Source organism: Notechis scutatus, chromosome 8 (genome assembly GCF_049901735.1).
Source record: "Notechis scutatus isolate UNSWTSFEM ecotype Mainland chromosome 8, rNotScu1.2, whole genome shotgun sequence".
Taxonomy (NCBI): Eukaryota; Metazoa; Chordata; class Lepidosauria; order Squamata; family Elapidae; genus Notechis; species Notechis scutatus.
In genome coordinates this window covers 26,048,841-26,067,544 of record NC_142016.1, presented here as the reverse complement: position 1 = coordinate 26,067,544, position 18,704 = coordinate 26,048,841, and the positions used below count along the sequence as shown (strand labels likewise).

General features: G+C 48.9%; 1 protein-coding gene across 1 annotated transcript in view; it reads left to right on the top strand.

Annotated features, from left to right (window-relative positions):
* The first annotated feature begins 301 nt into the window (after window positions 1–301).
* Window positions 302–18,704, top strand: part of PRKD2 (protein kinase D2) — a 31,793-nt gene continuing 13,390 nt past the window's right edge. The window contains exons 1-9 of the mRNA XM_087971266.1: window positions 302–678; window positions 11,215–11,353; window positions 12,125–12,256; window positions 13,482–13,636; window positions 14,514–14,715; window positions 15,238–15,318; window positions 15,792–15,942; window positions 16,925–17,042; window positions 18,121–18,198. Coding sequence (XP_087827392.1) covers window positions 12,217–12,256; window positions 13,482–13,636; window positions 14,514–14,715; window positions 15,238–15,318; window positions 15,792–15,942; window positions 16,925–17,042; window positions 18,121–18,198 — 825 coding nt within the window. The 5' untranslated portion in view covers window positions 302–678; window positions 11,215–11,353; window positions 12,125–12,216. The remainder of the gene's footprint in view (window positions 679–11,214; window positions 11,354–12,124; window positions 12,257–13,481; window positions 13,637–14,513; window positions 14,716–15,237; window positions 15,319–15,791; window positions 15,943–16,924; window positions 17,043–18,120; window positions 18,199–18,704) is intronic.

The following is an 18,704-nucleotide window of genomic DNA, read 5'->3' as shown; positions in this document are numbered from 1 at the left end:
CATGCTCGGAGACCCCGAGAAAGGGCACTCTGTACATGCTCGGAGACCCCGATAAAGGGCACTCTGTACATGCTCGGAGACCCCGAGAAAGAGCACCCTGCCCATGCTCGCAGGCCCTGGCTCCACGTCCTGGACCCAGGCGAGGGATGGGGAGCGAGGGGAGGGGAGCGGACCCCTCGAGCTCCGCTTCCTCCCCGCGGGCTCCGGGCTCGTTCCGGCTCCACTCCGGAGCGACGGGGCGGGCTCCGTGACTTCATCCCCGGGGCTCGCCATTGGCCGGGCGGCGTGTCACTCCGCGCACTTCCTCCTCGGGGAAAGAGGCGGGGGGGCGAGAAAAGTTTGTCCGGCGGGGCGGGCGCTGCTGCCGCGTCCTCGGAGGCGCGTCCCGGACACTGGAGAGACGCCGGAGGGCTCCAGGCAGCCTTTCCCGGCTGGGGCAGAGAGAGAGAGAGAGAGAGACGGCGGGGAGGGCAGCTGAGCCCGCGGGCGCCTGGATGGCGTCCCTGCCCGCCGCCCCCGCGGGTGCCCCCGAGCCCATCCAGCCGGCCGCCCCCTGCCAGCCCCGCCGGGGTCTCCTTCCAGCTGCAGATCGGGCTGACCCGCGAGTACGTCCTGCTGCCCGCCGCCTGCGACCTCGCCCACGTCAAACAGCTGGCCTGCTCCATCGTGGACCAGAAGGTGCGGGGGGCGCCCACGCGGGGAAGCGGGGTGTGTGGACGTGGGGAGGGGGGGGCCCAGGGCCGCTTTGCCCGGACGTAGCAGCGAAGCGCCGGCCTCCAGGAGCGGCCCCAACCCGAGGCGAAAAAGGGGACCACCAGGAGAGCAGGGCAGAAGCCGGCGACTCTTGCCTCCGCGGTCACCCGTGGGGGGTCCCTCCCTCCCTCCACGCGGGGCGACGACGACGGCGAAGCGGGAGGGAACGAGCCACCGCAGCGCTGCCCCGAAACCCCGCCCGCCGCTCCGGCTTCTCCGGCCTGGCCCGGGCAGCTCCGATGCCCACCGGCCGGCGGGGCTTTTCGCGTGGGGTGGTCGCTCCGCGGCTCCCCCTCGCGGTTCCCGGCTCCGGGCGCTTCAGTCTCAAAGGCTGAGGACCCACTCGGGGAGCCTCGGGCTGGGCCACCGCTGCCCTTTGGCCGGCTAGGTGTGTTGTACAGGTGAGTCTGTGGAGACTTTCCAGGTGATGATGGTGGCCAAGGTGCTTCTGTGTGCCGCCCCCACTCCAAAAGCCAAATGGACTTTCTTTGAAAAACGTTTCAGTTCACAGTTCATTTCTCAAAACCCAAGAAAAGTCCCAGTTGCCTTTGGGGGGGGCGGAGGAGAGGAGAAAAAAGAAGCACCTTTTGGGGGGACAGGTGTGTTGCTGGTGCGACAGCCTCACACACCACCTGCTCCCAGTGAGCTGCCTTTGGGCGAGGGGCTCCTTGGCCTGGAGAAGAAGGGAGCCGGGAGCGGCAAAACCGGTTCTGGGTCCTTTGCTAGCCCAGCTCACCTCCCCTGGGCAGGTGTGGGGCAGATCAGGAATGCAGCAACTTGCTTGGAAGGGAGGAGGGAAAAGCCAAAGACATCCAAAATGAGGAAAAAAGAGAGAGAGAGAGAAGCAGCAGAGTTGGGGAAAGAGGCCAGGTTAGAGCCGGGCAGGTGTATCGTTTTCTTGCTTCCGGACTCTTCCACCGCTAATATTTATTTATTCATTTATTTCTATTCTAGCTTTGTTTATTTATTTCTTACAAATCATTCGAGGGGGTGAGCCTATCCAACGCACCTTCCTCTTCCTGTTTTCCCCACAGCAACAACCACCCTGCGAGGTGGGTTGGCCTAAGAGACAAAAGGCAGTCACCTGGCTGCCTTTCGGGCCTAAAGTGGGACTAGAACTCCCAGTCACCTGGGGATTGGGCCAAAGGTCCCCCAGCCGGCTTTCCTAGCTGAGGCAAAACTAGAACTCACTGTCTCCTGGTGAAAGTCCCCCAGCTGACATGCGTGCCTAAGGCAGGACCAGAACTCATGGCCTCCCTTCTTTCTTAGCCACGGGACCAAACAGGCTTTCCGATATCAAATACCCTCAAAAAATGTGGGATTCCAGCACCCATCATCCTCCAAACGCTTCCTGTTTGCAAAAGGAAAGGGGAAGGGCTTAAAGTTTGTCATTCTCCCCCACTGGCTGTACAAGGGTTTGGATTTCACACACGAATAACAAAAGTTGGAAGGGACCTTGGAGGTCCTCTAGCCCAGTGATCCCCAACCTTTTTACGCGCGGCCCGGTATCCCCAACCTTTTATGGCGCGCCGGTACAAGCTGGCGCCGCCATCTTGTTTTGATGAAGTGCTTCCGGTGAGCTTTCTACCGGAAAAGCTCACGGAGGTCATCAAAACAGATGGCAGCACAGCCCAGTAGGACTTGTTCCACGGACCCGCGGACCGGAGGTTGGGGACCCCTGCTCTAGCCCAACCCCCAGCTCCAGCAGGAAACCCTAGACCAGGGGTCTCCAACCTTGGCAACTTTAAGCCTGGCGGACTTCAACTCCTAAGCTGGCCGGGGATTCTGGGAGTTGAAGTCGGCCAGGCTTAAAGTTGCCTAGACCATTGCAGACAAATGACTCTCCAATCTCTTCTTAAAAGCCTCCAGTTTTTAAACCGAGATGCCCAAAGGGTGCACAAAACCCTGATTCAGTGGCAAGCCATAATTTATACTTCCATTTTTCAAGCTTGGCCCCTGCCTTCCACTCAGTCTCGCCAAGTTTGCAAAAACATTAGTTTACAGGGTGTCAGGGCATATACAAACAGTATGGCAGCACCTCCTGAATGACAATGAGGAGATAGTTACAAGCATAGACTTCAGGAAACCACAAGGGAAAATAAAATTGGGGGCCGGGAAAGCCCCAAAATGGAAACGGGCGGGGAGGGGGGGGGGAGAGAACGAAGAGGTGCGACGCTGACTTAGAAGAAAAAAAAAAGAAAGAAACTTTTACATTGCCACGTCGTTTTTTGCAGAGGGCTGCTTGCAGAATTCGCGGCGTGCTCTGAAGTTTGCATTTTGCAGGTGGCGCTTTCGATCCGGTCTGGGGTTTTCTTGCTTGCAATTTGGGGCTGGGGGGCTGGGGAGAAAGTCTGTATTTTTAGGGCAGGTAGAGAAGCTAGTATACTAAAAAGCAGAGACACCCCCCTGCCAACAAAAGTGTGTATAGTCAAGGCTCTGGTTTTCCCAGTTGCAATGTATGGCTGTGAAGGTTGGACCAGAAGGAAGGCTGAGCGCCAAAGAATGGAGGCCTTTGAACTCTGGGGCTGGAGGAAGAGACTCCGGCGAGTCCCTTGGACTGCAAGGCCATCCAACCGGTCAGTCCTAGAGGAGATCAGCCCTGGCTGCTCTTGAGAAGGCCAGATCCCGAAGAGGAAACTCAAAGACTTTGGCCACCTCATGAGAAGGAAGAAGGACGCGCTGGAGAAGAGCCGAATGCTCGGAACGATGGAGGGCAATAGAAGAAGAAGAAGAAGGGGACGGCAGAGGAGGAGGGGGCTGGATGGAGTCCCTGAAGCAGGAGGCATGAGCTTCAAGGGACTCCGGAGGATGGTAGAGGACAGGAAGGCCTGGAGGAAGGTTGTCCATGGGGTTGCGATGGGTCGGACACGACTTGGCAACTAACAACAACAAAGAGTGGTTTGTCAATTGCACCGTGGCAGATAGGATGACGCTCCAGAGGGTGAATGTCATTGCCCAGAAGATCCTGGGCTGCCCTCTCCCCTCTTGGGAAGAGCTTTAGAGCTCCCGCTGCCTTCAGAAAGTTCAAAACATTCTCAAAGATCCATCTCATCCTGGGAACCCCCCCCCCTTTTTTTGAACTATTACCACCTGGCAGACGGTACAAGATAATAAAAACAAGGACAAAGAGGCTGAAGAACAGTTTCTATCCCAGGGCTGTCACCGGCTCTTTTGAGTTCTACTGTGTAGTGCCATATTCATGCCATATCAGGGGTTTTCAATTCAATGGGCGGCGTGTGAAAGGATGTGTGTTTGTGTGTTTATTTTCATGGCACCGAAGGTGGTGTTTGATTGCAGTTGTACGAGATGCAAGGACTATAAAAGTCAAAAGTAAGAGAAGCCAGAGCAGAAACTGCCCCTGATAGGTGCTGGACCTGAACTCAGAGCCGAGGAAGAGCTGGGTGACCCCGGTGGTGGCGGCAGCATCTCCTCCTCCTCCTCCTCTCCCTGCACGAGGGATGTGGGGCCTCGGGGACGGTGCCGAGCGAGGCTTTTTGACGGTGCCGGCAAAGCAGCGGAAACGGCAGCTGGGCCCTGCTCGCCCGATTGCTCGCTCGGCAGGAAAGGGAAACGGGGGCCCCGTTCTGGAGAGTGATAATCTTTGGGGGCTTCATCTCCCGGATGGAAGCCGCCCTCTCTGCATCCGTTGCTGCTGCTGAGGCCAGAAGGAAGCCTGGAGGCTCCAGGAGAGTGGGGGGCCTTGGGGTCTCTCCGTGAGGCCTGGGTGGCTCTTCAGAGAGCTTTCCCCACCCCACCACACCCGGCCTCTGAGTAGCCCAGAGGAGTTTATCGGGATGCATTAATCGTGCCTGAATGCATTTATTGATTTAATTATTATTTATTGATTGAATGCATTTATTGATTGAATGCATTTATTTATTTACTATTTTTATTTATTGAATTATTTATTGAATTATATATTGAATGTATTATTTATTTATTGTATGTGTTTATTTATTTATTGAATGTATTTATTATTTATTTATTTATTATTTATTGAATGCATTTATTTATTATTTATTTATTGTATGTGTTTATTTATTTATTGAATGTATTATTTATTTATTTATTTATTTAATGTATTTATTATTGAATGCATTATTTATTTATTGAATGCATTTATTTATTTATTGAATGCATTTATTTATTATTTTTATTTATTGAATTATTTATTGAATGATATATTGAATGTATTATTTATTTATTATTTATTTATTGTATGTGTTTATTTATTTATTTAATGTATTTATTATTTATTTATTTATTGAATGCATTATATTTATTTATTATTTATTTATTTATTGAGTGCATTATTTATTATTATTTATTTATTATTATTCAAGAGGTTGGACAGCCATTTGTATGAAATGGTATGAGGCCCCTTGCTTGTGCGGGGGGGTTGGACTAGAAGACCTCCAAGGTCCCTTCCAATGATGATATTCCACTATTCTTCAATTTACAACTTCAATTGAGACCAGAAATAAACTTATTATACGAAGAACGGTTGCAGGAACTGGGTATGTCTACTCTAATGAAAAGAAGGACCAGGGGGGACATGATAGCAGTGTTCCAATATCTGAGGGGCTGCCCCCCAAAAGAGGAAGGGGGTCCACTTATTCTCCAAAGCACCAAAGAAGGCAGGACAAGAAGCAATGGGTGGAAACCAATCAAGGAGAGAAGCAACTTAAAACTAAGGAGGAATTTTCTAACAGTTAAAACAATTAACCAGTGGAACTACTTGCCACCAGAAATTGTGGGGGCTCCATCACTGGAGGTTTTTAAGAAAACGCTGGAGAGCCACTTGTCTTAATTGCTATTTGCAGGTAGTCCTCAACTTCCAACCATTCGTTTAGGGACCGAAGTTACAACGGCACTGAAAAAAGGGACTTATGACTGTTTCTCACACTTACGACCGTTGCAATATTCCTGTGATCAGGTGATCCAAATTGGGACGCAGGACAACTGACTCATTTTCACTTAACGATTCCCATCCTTTACTTAACAATTGCGGGCAAAAATCGTAAAACCGGGCGTGCCTCACTCAACAGCGGTCTTTCTTAGTGATGGCGGTTCCGGTCCCGATTGTGGCCGTATGTTGAGGATTCCTTATAAAATGACCAATTTAGCTGAGAAATGGCTGGGGCTGAAAATGAACGGGGCTGAAAGCCTATGACCTCAGATCCTTATTGTGGCTGAGCAGGAGACAGGAAATGTGTGTTTTTTTTCTGGACTTAAGTGGACAAGCAAATTCTTTAGAAGGTGGTGCCTTCACAAAGGGAAGATGTGGAATCTCATCATCATCATTATCATCTTCATTTAATGACCCCATAATCCCTTGTGGGGTGGAGTTTGGGCAACTGAATGGAGCTGAGTATTTTCTGGCCGGATGCCCTTCCTGTCACCAGGGTGGAGTCATATTCAGCAGCTATATTCTCATCCGTGTGCCCAGAGAGAGAAATATCTGCCTCTAACTAGAATTGAACTCACAGCTTCCTGATTGTGAGGCGAGAATTCCACCTCTAGGGCCACCACTCCAAGATGCGGAATCTAATCTCCGGTTGAAAATAACTAGGGTAACAGAATTGGAAGGGACCTCGGAGGTCTTCTAGTCCAGCCCCCTAAATGTGAACCGGGTACCCACTGTGGCACAATACACTAAAAGTTTAGATAAAGCGGGACCAGGTCCTGCGTGTTACGAATAAAAAGTAGGTTTTATTTTGGGGGAATTTGCTTCTTTGGAAAACTAGGCCTGTTTCTGTTTTTGTAATAGTCCGTAAAGCCTGTTTTTAATTTTAGACTTAAGTGCCTTTGGTGTGAATGGATTAGTTTGATATAAAGGCCCTTCTTAGGTGTGGATTGAGGAGGTGCAAATCATCTGAGTTCTGAAAAAAATGGGAAAGCACTTTAAGAGAGGTGGACTTCAAGTCCACCTCTCTTAAAGTGACCAAATTTGAGAAACGCATCCTTAAAAGTCCAAACTCTGCCAGCTGCTTTGCAAATGACAAGCTTCCAACCTTGCTTGGGGAGAGAAGCACCCCCACCCCGCTTAATGCCACCGATCCTCCACCTTCAGAGACCGTCTACCTTGGAAACGCCCAATCCTCAAGGCAGAGGACCCACCAACGCCCGCCTCATGTTCTTGGTGCTTTCCCTGGCTGCACATCTGCCAGCCAGCTGTTGCCTTTGGAAACACAGAACCGGATAGGAAAGCCTCCATTTTGTTTGTTGTTGTTGATTCCTACCTCTGGCAGAACTACAACTATGGGGAATCCCTGGCTCCATATCGCCCCTCTAAAGACCAAAATAGCCCTGTAGGACGGAGAGGGGGGGAAGCAGGCAGGCAGGGGTCTGGCTGCCCTCTCCCCCAGCCCTAATGCAATCCCACAATCGCAGGGAACAGCCCCCCCTCCCACACACAAAAAAGACTGGGATTTGTGCAACGTCTTGGTCTTTTTCCCAGTCTGCTCCCTCCTTGCAGTCCAGCCGAGCTGGTGCCAGCTGGGTGAGTCACTGGCATTTTCACACACCTCCCCCAACCCTACCCTCCTTAACTCAGCCTGGACTGATCTGCCCTTAAATTTATTCTCGGTTTTATAAGTTGGTGGTTTTTTTTTTGGACCCAGGTTTGAATGCTGCGCAGTACTGGGGAGCGGTGTGTGTGTGTGTGCAATAGAATAGGGGAGCCTGAATCTATTCCTCCCCCCCCCCCCCCCCTATCCAGCTGAGAAGTTGTGGCATTTTCAAGAGTTTAGTTTAGTTTACTTTTATCGTCGTTGCACCTGGTACAACAAAATTAAATGCCATCTTTAGTGTACATTGTGACCATGAAAATAAACACAAACACGCATCCCTCACATTCCATGCCCTTGAATGGAAAACCCCTGATATTGCATTAATACTGCACGATAGAGTAGAATAAAATAGAGATGCTGCCCTGGGATAGAAGCTTTTTTTCAGCCTATTTGTCCTTGTTTTTATTATTGCCCTGTACCACCTTTTCTTTCCTTCTTTCTTTTACTCCTTTCTTTTCTTTTCTTTTTCTTTCCTTCCTTCCTTCCATCTTTCCTTCCTTCCTTCTCTAAACATCTAAACCCTGAGATCCAAACTACCAGATGGTAATAGTTAAAAAAAAGAGGGGGAGGGGAGTTTTCCCAGGGTGAGATGGATCTTTGAGGATGTTTTGAACTTTCTTAAGGGAGTTGTAAAGCTCTTCCCAAGAGGGCAGAGGGCAACCCAGGATCCTCTGGGCAGTGACGTTCACCCTCTTAACCCTTAAGAGGGGGGTGGATTTGGATCTCAGGGTTTAAGTGTATAGAGAAGGAAAGAAGGAAGGAAGGAAGGAAGGAAGGAAGGAAGGAAGGAAGGAAGGAAGGAAGGAAGGAAAGATGGGAAGGAAGGAAGGAAAGAAGGAAAGAAAAAGAAAAGAAAGGAAGGAGTAAAAGAAAGAAGGAAAGAAAATAAAATAAAAAAGAAGGGAGGATGGAAAAGAAAGAAAAGAGAAAAGGAAGGAAGGAAAGCAAGGGGAAAAGAAAGAAAGGAATGAAAGAAAGAAGGAAAAGCAAGCATGCCAGAAAAGCATGAAAGAAAAGAAGGAAGGAAGGAAAAGGACAAGAAAGAGCGTTTGAAAGCCAATCTGTCCTGCAAAGGAATGTCAGAAATCAGTTGGACCAGCCCTTCACAAATCACAGCCGAGATTTGCATAACTGTCCGTGCCAGGATGCCTCGCATGGCCGCCTTGCCTCGCCTCGCCTGCCTGCCTACCTGCCTGGAACCCGCCTGCTTCCTGTGCAGCCCTCGGCCTCCACCTGCCTGCCTGCCACGCAGAGCTGCTACTTCCCTGCTGTTCCTGGAACCCTCCAGATTCGAGTTCACCTCCCCCCCAGCCCCAAGGTTGTTGGCCTGCATTTTTGAAAAGCCTCGTGCAAAATATGTGCCGAGTTGGCAGCGCCACAAAGGGTCACCTGCCTTTTGGTTTTTTTGCAAAGGTGGGATGCAGAGAGAGAGAGAGTGGGGGGAGGGAGAGAGAAAGGGAGGGAAGGAGGAAGAGAAAAAAGAGGGAGAGAGAGAGAAAGAAAGAGAAAGTTGGGGAGAGAAAGGGTGGGAGGAAGAGAAAAAGGAGAGACAGAAAGAGGGAGCGAGGGAGAGGGAGGGAGAGAGAAAGAGGGAGGGAGGGAGGGAGGGAGGGCAGGAGAGAGGAGGGAGAGAGAAAAAGGGAGGGGAGAGAAGAGAAATAAGGAGAGTTAGGGAGGGAGAGAAAGGGAGGGAGAAGGAGGGAGAGAGAAAGGGAGGGAGGAAGAGAAAAAAGGGAGAGAGAGAGAGAGAAATGGAGGGAGGGAGAGAGAAAAAGTGGGAGGGAGGGAGGGAGGGAGGGAGAGAGAAAAAAAAGCTCTGCTGGCTGAGGAATTCTGGGAGTTGAAGTCCACAAGTCTTAAAGTGGTCAAGGTTGGAGACCTCTGCTGTATGGTAACCTGTGGACTTCAATTCCCAGAATGCCTGAGCCACTCATGCTTGGCTGAGAAATTCTGGGAGTTGTAGTTCACAGGATGCCAAAGGGCCATAATTGCCCATCTCTGACCTACACAGACCACTGGTCCTACCTGATAAATATGGATTATTTTGACAGGCCTGTCAAAATAATACTTAGATTATTTTGATTATGTTTTGATAGTTTGATATTTTGAATATGTAGAATTATATTTTGATTATGTAGAATTATGTAGATTGTGTAGAATTAGAATAGACCTAAAATGGACACCTAACATCCAAAACGTCATCACAAAAGCACAACAAAGAAGGTTCTTTCTGCACCAACTCAGGAAGCTCAAACTGCCCAAGGAGCTGCTGATCCAGTTCTACAGAGGAAGGATTGAGTCTGTCATCTGCACCTCTATCACTGTCTGGTTTGGCTCTGCAACCCAACAGGACAGACAGAGACTCCAGAGTGGAATTGGGACTGCAGAAAAAACAATGGCTACCAACCTGCCTTCAATTGAGGACCTGTATCCTGCACGAGTCAAAAAGAGGGCTGTGGAAATATCTACAGACCCCTCACATCCCAGACATAAACTGTTTCAACTCCTTCCCTTAAAACGACGCTACAGAGCCCTGCACACCAGAACAACTAGACACAAGGACAGTTTTTTTCCCCCTGAACGCCATCGCTCTGCTAAACAAATAATTCCCTCAACACTGTCCAACTATTTACAAAGTCTGCACTACTATTACTGTTAATCTTCTCATCACTCCTTATCGCCCATCTCCTCCTCCCGCTTGTGACTGTATGATTGTAACTTTGTCGCTTGTATCCTTACGATTTATATTGACTGTTTCCTAGTATGATTGGATTGCTTATTGTACCCTATGACTATTATTAAGTGTTGTACCTGATGATTCTTGAATCTTGATGAATGTATCTTTTCTTTTATGTACATTTGCACCAAGACAAATTCCTTGTGTGTCCAATCACACTTGGCCAATAAAGAATTCCATTCTATTCTATTCTGATTCTTATTCTATTCTTATTGTACCCTACAATTATCATTAAGTGTTGTACCTGATGATTCTTGATTCTTAACGAATGTATCTTTCTTTTATGTATACTGAGAGTGTTCCCCAAAAAGATTTGGGGGTCCAGCAGGAATCTCCTTATCTACCATATTTCCCCGAAAATAAGACCAGGTCTTATATTAATTTTTGCTCCAAAAGATGCATTAGGGCTTATTTTCTGGTTAGGTCTTATTTTGGGGAAAATACGGTACTAAATGCATCCATTTAGCTGACAATCTTAACTGGGGCTTATTTTCAGAATAGGGCTTATATTACGAGCCTCCTGAAAAATGCTTAGGGCTTATTTTCCAGTTTGGTCTTATTTGGGGAAATACGGTTCTAAATGCATCCGTCTGGCTGCCAATCTTAACTGGGGGTTATTTTCGGGGCATTTTTATAATTACGAGCCTCCTGAAAAATGCTTAGGGCTTATTTTCCAGTTGGGTCTTATTTGGGGGGAAATACGGGTCTAAATGCATCCATCTAGCTGCCAATCTTAACTGGGGGTTATTTTCAGGGTTGGGCTTATTTATTATGAACATCCTGAAAAATCATGCTAGGGCTTATATTCCAGTTTGGTCTTATTTTCAGGGAAACAGGGTGGTTAGTCCTGGTTTAGCCACCGCCTCATTTACAATCTTCACAGGTTCATAACGGAAAAGAACCCTGAAGTTTCTTCGTAGGCACAGTTGCGGCTTCCCTTAGCGACCGTTTCATTTAGCGACTGAGTTGCCGATTGTAGTTGCTAAATGAGGACTGACCTGTACAGCCAAGAGGGCGCAAGGCTGTGTTTCCCCCAAACCTCGAGCCATTAGAGCCACGCATCTGCCTTTCCCTGGTACCAAAATTCTGATCTTTGCACGGTGTTTTTCCTGCACTGCTTATCTGATCCATGCTGGTCTTTCTCTTTTGCAGTTTCCTGAGTGCGGGTTTTATGGCCTCTACGATAAAATCCTGCTGTTCAAACATGACGCTTCAACAACCAATATTTTACAACTGGTTCGAGCCGCCTCTGACATTCAGGAGGGTGACTTGGTAGAGGTGGTTCTCTCAGGTAAAGTGCCTCGGTTAGAGAAGGCAGTGAACTGATGATGTTACCTAGCTGGGTCATGAAACGTCTGCAAGAAAATCACCAAGCTCAGGGAGCACCAAGGACCCCACAGTCCTTATCTTTTCCTTTCTCCTGCTCTTCCTCTCCTCCTCCTCCTCCTCTTCTCAACTCCCCCAATTTAAAAGCAAGTTTAGCAATCAGGTAAATGCATCAGCAGCTAAGCTTGGTTGTTTTTAATTTGGAGTACATTTTTTTTAAAAAAATCTTTCTTTGCAGGCTGTGTGAATCCAGCCCCTTCTTGTTAGTTTATAGAGCCGATCATTTGCACTAGAATAGCTAAATTAAACAATATGTACAAGTAGATGATAGATAGATAGATAGATAGATAGATAGATAGATAGATAGATAGATAGATAGATAAAATAAGGCAGCTACTTACCTTATCTTGTCTTCTGCTAGCTAAAAACCCACTTAAAGGGCTTGGTTTGAGATTTGGAAATCAGCAAAATTCAGAGGCTCACTAACTTAACCAAAAGGTTTTGCTTCTTGAATGAAAACAAAGGAAAGGAAAAGAAAAAGAAAAGAAAAGAAAAAAAGAAAGGATAAGGAAAGAAAGGAAAGGAAAGAAGGAAAGGAAGATAAAAGAGGGAAGTAGGGAAAGAAAGAGAAGGAAAAGAAAGGAAGATAAAAGAGAGAAGGACAGGGAAAGGAAAGAAAAATTATTTGGATATTCCTTCTTCCCCTCAGTTTTTCTCTCTCTCTCTTTTTCTGCAGCCTCGGCTACCTTTGAGGACTTCCAGATCCGTCCGCATGCTCTCAACGTCCACTCCTACCGGGCACCGGCATTCTGCGACCACTGTGGAGAGATGCTTTTCGGTTTGGTCCGCCAAGGCCTCAAATGTGATGGTATGAAACCTCTCCCTCCCCTAGATGCAGTTTTGTACTTCTAAGAAAGCTAGATTTGCACTCGGGATTTGCATTCTTTGGGGAAGGGGCGAAGGGAAAGCTGCAATAGAGAACAGGGATGGTCAGAGGTGGGTTTTTTTATTCCTTTTTTGTGATGGCCATCTATATCTCCTATTTTCCTTGGAGGAAAGAAGCCATAGCAATAAGAATGAGCAATTAGAATCAAATAGAATAGAATATTATAGAAAATAATAAGAATAGAATAGAAAATAATAAGAATAGAATAGAATAGAATAGAATAGAATAGAATAGAATAGAATAGAATAGAATAGAATAGAATAGAATAGAAAATAAAATAAATAAGAATAGAACAGAACAGAACAGAATAGAAAATAAATAAGAATAGAACAGAACAGAACAGAATAGAAAATAAATAAGAATTGAATAGAATAGAAAATAAATAAGAATAGAATAGAATAGAAAATAAAATAAATAAAATAATAAAATAAAATAAAATAAAATAAAATAAAATAATAAAATAATAAAATAAAATAAAATAAAATAAAATAAAATAAAATAAAATAAAATAAATAAGAATCGAATAGAACAGAACAGAACAGAATAGGTTGGAAGGGATCTTGGAGGTCTTCTAGTCCAACCCCCTGCCTAGGTGGGAAACCCTACACCACTTCAGACGAATGGTTATTCAACTTCTTCGTAAAAACTTCCAGTGTTGGAGCAGCCACAACTTCTGGAGGCAAGTTGTTCCACGGATTAATTGTTCTAACTAATCTATTTCTCGTAAAAGTCTTTATTTTTATTTTCCATGTGGGAAAAATGACTTTTCGGGGTCTTGAAACATCTGGATGTGCCCAGATGTTTGGACTGTCAGAAAGGAAGACCTAAAAGACATGCCTAAACGAGTAATGTTTGTCAACCTGGCCAACTTTAAGCTGGGTGGAGTTCAAGTCCCAGAATTCCAGAGCCAGCTCCTGGCTGAGGGATTCTGGGAGTTGAAGTCCGCACACAGCTTAAAGTTGCCTATGTCGAGAAACACTAAAATTGAGCATTGGCCTACCCTGCAGGGCTGTTGTAAATTCCCTCTCAGCCTGCAGAGCGAACGGTGTAGGGAATATAAGTTTACTGGCAGAGCATTTGAAATGATTATGGAAAGAAATACTTTTTCCTCACTCTCCTGGCCTCTCTGGCCTCTTCCGCCCCTCAGGTTGCGGCCTGAACTACCACAAGCGTTGCGCCTTCAGTATCCCCAACAACTGCAGCAGCGCCAGGAAACGCCGCCTCTCGTCCACCTCGCTGGCCAACTCGCAGTCCTTGCGCCTGTCCACCACAGAGTCCTTGCCCTGCGTCCCGGACGAGCTGGTGAGTCAGCCCTGGCTGCCACACACCACCCCCACGCTGGGTCTGAGGAGGCTTTGCTTTGGCTCTGCTGGTTTTTCCTGAGCCTTGAGGACTAGAAACCTGATGTGCTCGGGGCGGAGCGTGAATTCTCCTTCATCGGTGTGTCACTTTTGTGATTCAGTAATTTCTAACGGTTTTGGAGCACTCCGAAGCAGCTTTCCTTCATGCCTCCTTCCCTCTCTCCTTCCCTCCTCCTCCCTCCCCATCTTTCCCTCCCCCTCCTCTTTTCCTTCCTTCCTTCCTGTCCCCCTCCCCTCCCTCCTCCCTTCCTCTCCCTCCCCATCCCTCCCTCCCTCCTTTTCCTCCTTCCTTCTTTCCTTCCTTCCTTCCTTTCTCCCTTCCTTTCTCCCCTCCCTCCCTCCTTCCCCCTCACCATCTCCCTCACCATCCTTCCTCCCTCCCTCTTTTCCTTCCTTCCTTCCCCTCCCCCTCCCTCCTTCCTTCTTCTTCCTTCCTTCCTTTCCTTCCTTCCTCCTTACCTCCCTCTTTTCTTCCTTCCTCCCTCCCTCCCTCCCTCCTCCCTCTCCCTCACCCACCCTTCCTTTTTCTTTCTTTCTTCCTTCCTTCCTCCCTCCCCTCCCTCCTCCCCTCCTCACCATCTTCCTTTCTTTCTTCCTCCCCCCTCCTTCTTTCTTTCCTTCCTTCCTTCCTCCTTACCACCCTCCCTCCTTCTCCCCTCCCCCCTCCTTCCTCCTCACCATCTTCCTTCCTCCCTTCTTTCTTTCCTCCCTTCCTCCTTACCTCCCTCTTTTCCTTCCTTCCTTTCTCCCATCCCTCCCTCCCTCCCTCCCTTTCTCTCCCTGTACTGATCCTGTTCCTCTCCTTCCGCCTCATCCAGAGCCGGAGTTCCACGGAGATTTTCCCCCGCCGCCTGACCTCCTGCACCTACATTGGCCGCCCCATCGAGCTGGACAAGCTCTTTCTCTCCAAGGTGAAGGTGCCCCACACCTTTCTCATCCACTCCTACACCCGCCCCACCGTCTGCCAGTACTGCAAGAAGCTCCTGAAGGGGCTCTTCCGCCAGGGCCTGCAGTGCAAAGGTGAGGAGGGGGAATGGGGAACTCCCTGCCACCAGATATCCGCAGCCTTACAGAATGTCTGAGCGTTTGCAGCATGACTCCTATTACGAGACATCCCAGGAGCAAAACACACAGCACACAATGAACAGTGGTTTATATACAAGAGAAACTCTACAATGAAGAAGGACACAAGGAGAGAGAACACGCCCTCTAATGCCTGCCTTTATATAGACACCTCTTAAAGAGGTAAAACTTCTCTAGATCCACTCTTTGTCTTAAAAGGGCAATGCCCATGCTATGCTGATTCCTCCTTATTGCATCAGCCTTACAGCAACTGGCCAGCTCTTAAATTTCAATACATTAACACAGAACCTGTTTTATTCCCGGTCTCCCCCTGCTGGTGGCTGATGGCATTACAGCCTCCTAGTCACCCCTTTTCATGGACACAGGGGAAGCGAGTGGCTTTCGGGGAGCGGGGGTCACTGAAAAACAGGTTAATCTCTCTCTTTTTCTCTCCCCCCCCCTCCCCAAACTCCCCTCCAGATTGCAAATTCAACTGTCACAAGCGTTGTGCGACCCGGGTGCCCAATGATTGCCTGGGAGAGGCGTCCTTTAACGGTGGCGGTGAGTTCCAAAGACATCTCATGTTGCAGGAAGGGGCAAGAAGGAGGAGACTCTTGCTGTGGGGTGGGTGGGATTTTATTCCTGACTGGGACCCCGGGAGGGGCAGAAGGACACCAGATGCTGGATTGGCGTCAAACAATGCAAAGCTGACCTTCAAACAGTGTTTCTAACCCGTGCGATTCGCTTAACAATGGCAGTGATTTGCTTAACGACCGTGGCAAAAAGGTCATAAAGTTGAGCGCGATGCACTTAACTGTGTTGCTTAGCGCAGGAAATCCTGGTCCCACTGTGGTCATAAGGCGAGGACTACCTCTCTAGTACCCCGTTTGACCGTTTCGAGGTACCCACGGATTACCAGATCTCTGGCAATTTGCTGGTTCTTCCTGAGCCTTGAGGACTAGAAACCTGATGCGCCTGGGGAATCAGGTTTGGATTTGCCTCACTGGATTCCTCCCCGCTCTCCTTCCCCCCAGATGTGCCGATGGAAGAATCGAGTGATCTCAGCGAGGCGGATAAAAACTCGCTCATGGACGAGTCCGACGATTCGGGGATCATCCCGGGGTCTCATTCGGAGAACGAGCTGCACATGGACGAAGACGCGGAGAGCCTCCAGAAGTCCCAAAGGTGAGGCAGAGACCCCGGGTGCGCCATCCTCTTGGCTCATGGGCTCAACGGTGGTCGTAAGCAGGGGGTGGTATTCTACCGGTTCGGACCGGTTTGGGCGAACCGGATGTTAACTTTACAACTGGTTCTCTGAATCGGTAGTTGAACCGACTGGCTGGCCCTGCCCATCCCTCCCCTTCCCTCCCAGGGGTCTCCAGGTGGCCCATTTTGGATTCAGGTAAGTGCAGGGTCCACATGGAGATTCTGGGAGGGGGGAAACGGGCCTTCTGTAAGTTCAGGAAGTCCGGAAACGGGCGTGTTTCCGGCTTCCGGAAGGCCTCCGGAGCCCGGGGGAGGCCATTTTCGCCCTCCCAGAAGCCTGAGGGAAGCCTCCGGAGTCTGGGGAAGGCACAAAATGGCGAACCGGAAGATGTGGAAGTCGAAGGGGCCTGTTTCCTGCTTCAAGAGCCCTCAGAGGCCGGGAGGCTGCTCGCCCTCCCAGAGGCCTGAGGAAGCCTCCGGGTCTGGGAAGGCACAAAATGGCCGAACCGGAAGTTGTGGAAGTCCGGAAACGGGCCTGTTTCCTGCTTCAAGAGACCCTCCAGAGGCCGGGAGAGGCTGCTTTCGCCCTCCCAGAGGCCTGAGGGAAGCCTCCGGAGTCTGGGGAAGGCGAAAAAGGGCCGAACCAGAAGTTCCGGTAGGCCACATCCATTGTGGCCATGCCCACCCAGCAACCGGTTCGCTGCCCGGTGGCTGGGATTTTTGAATGCCACCCCTGGTCGTAAGTCAAGGACTTATCTGTATGACGGCTCTTTCTCTTCTCCCAGTTTCATAGCCGTCGGTAATTCTGATTTTTCAGGACTTCCAGTCAGCCGCTCCCCATCTTGGAGGGGGTCTTTTCCCACTGGGAGGGGTGTGTGTGTGTGTTTAGTGTCCCTGCTCTTTTTGCCCCCCAACTACACTGACCTGTGCCCCCCCCTCTCCCTCGGCCCCCTCTCCCCAGCTCCATGGGGTACATCCCCCTGATGCGTGTGGTACAGTCGGTCCGCCAGACGACGCGGAAATCCAGCACGGCGCTGAAGGAAGGCTGGATGGTGCATTTCAGCAACAAGGACACCTTGGTGAGCGAGAGGATGGGGCTGCCCCCTTCCCCAGGGACCGGGGATTCTGGGAGTTGAAGTTCAAACGTCTTAAAGGGGCCAAGTTGGGAGACCTCCCTTGCTCTAGAGCAGGGGTCTCCCACCTTGGCAACTTTAAGCTTGGAGGACCTCAACTCCTGGAATTCTGGGAGTTGAAGTCCTCCAGCAAAGCTGACTGAGGAATTCTGGGAGTTGAAGTCCTCCAGCAAAGCTGGCTGAGAATCCTCCAGCAAAGCTGGCTGAGGGAGTTGAAGTCCTCTGGGAGTTCTGGTAGTTGAGCTCTTCCAGCAAAGCTGGCTGAGAATTCTGGCTGCAAAGCTGACTGAGAATTCTGGGAGTTGAAGTCCTCCAGCAAAGCTGGCTGAGGAATTCTGGGAGTTGAAGTCCTCAGCAAAGCTGGCTGAGGAATTCTGAGTTGAAGTCCTCCAGCAAAGCTGACTGAGTTGAAGTCCCCAGCAAAGCTGGCTGAGGAATTCTGGGAGTTGAAGTCCTCAGCAAAGCTGGCTGAGGAATTCTCCTCCAGCAAAGCTGACTGGGGAATTCTGGGAGTTGAAGTCCTTCAGGCTTAAAGTTGCCAAGGTGGGAGACCACTGTTCTAGAGCCTGGTTTCTCAAGCTTGGCAATTGAAAAAGATGGGGGATTCTGGGAGTTGTGGTCCACTCGTCTTCCAGTTCAACAGCCGGCCAACTGCAGAATTCTGGGAGACGTAGTTCACTCCACTTCCATTCTTTCTAGCCTGCTGCCTGGTGAATTGTGGGAGAAAAATTTTAAGTTTATATACCTTAAAGTTTGCTAGCATGCAGACAGGGGGAATTCTGGGAGTTGTTGTAGTCCACACATCTTAAAGTTTGCTAGCATGCCGACTGGGGAATTTTGGGAGATGTAGTTTATACATCTTAAATTTTGCTAGCATGCCGACTGGGGAATTCTGGGAGTTGAAGTCCACCTTTTTTCAAGTTCATTAGCAGGCTGAGCCAAGAGGGGGCCTTTCAATGCGAGAGAGAAGCCCCTTCCTCTCCTTCCAATCCCCAAACATTTTCTATTTTCTCTCCCTTTGCAGCGGAAACGCCATTACTGGCGGCTGGACAGCAAGTGCCTCACCCTCTTCCAGAACAACAATAGCAACCGCTACTACAAGGTGGGTCTGTCTGTCTCCTCGCGGCCTCCAGGACAGGGGGGCGAAGGTGGGGAGCCAGCAGGTGGGGTGCCTTCTCCCATCGGAGACCTTGGGGTAGAAAAAGTGAGCAGATTAGGAGAAGCCGTTGGGTCTTTCACAGCCCAGGAGGCGAATAAATAGAGTATTCCAGAGGGGTGGGAGGCCCTTGAGATCATCCACTCCACCCCCTGCTCAGACTGAAGCATCTCCCACAGCCTCCACTCGAACCCCTGATTTACTATGGATGCTTTTGCCCACAAAATGGAAATAAATTCCATTTTTTAAAAAGTTTTTTTTATTTTATAACAAAAGCAAAGACAAATAAATCCATCTTTCGGTTCCAATGGTGTGTCGGTTGGGAACATATATCTTGTGCGCATAATAATATTATCATATGTTTCTTACTTGTTTATATTTATAACCATTCTAATCAATATTTTATATCACATTTATCAATTATTGTATTATCATTAACATTATAGTTACCG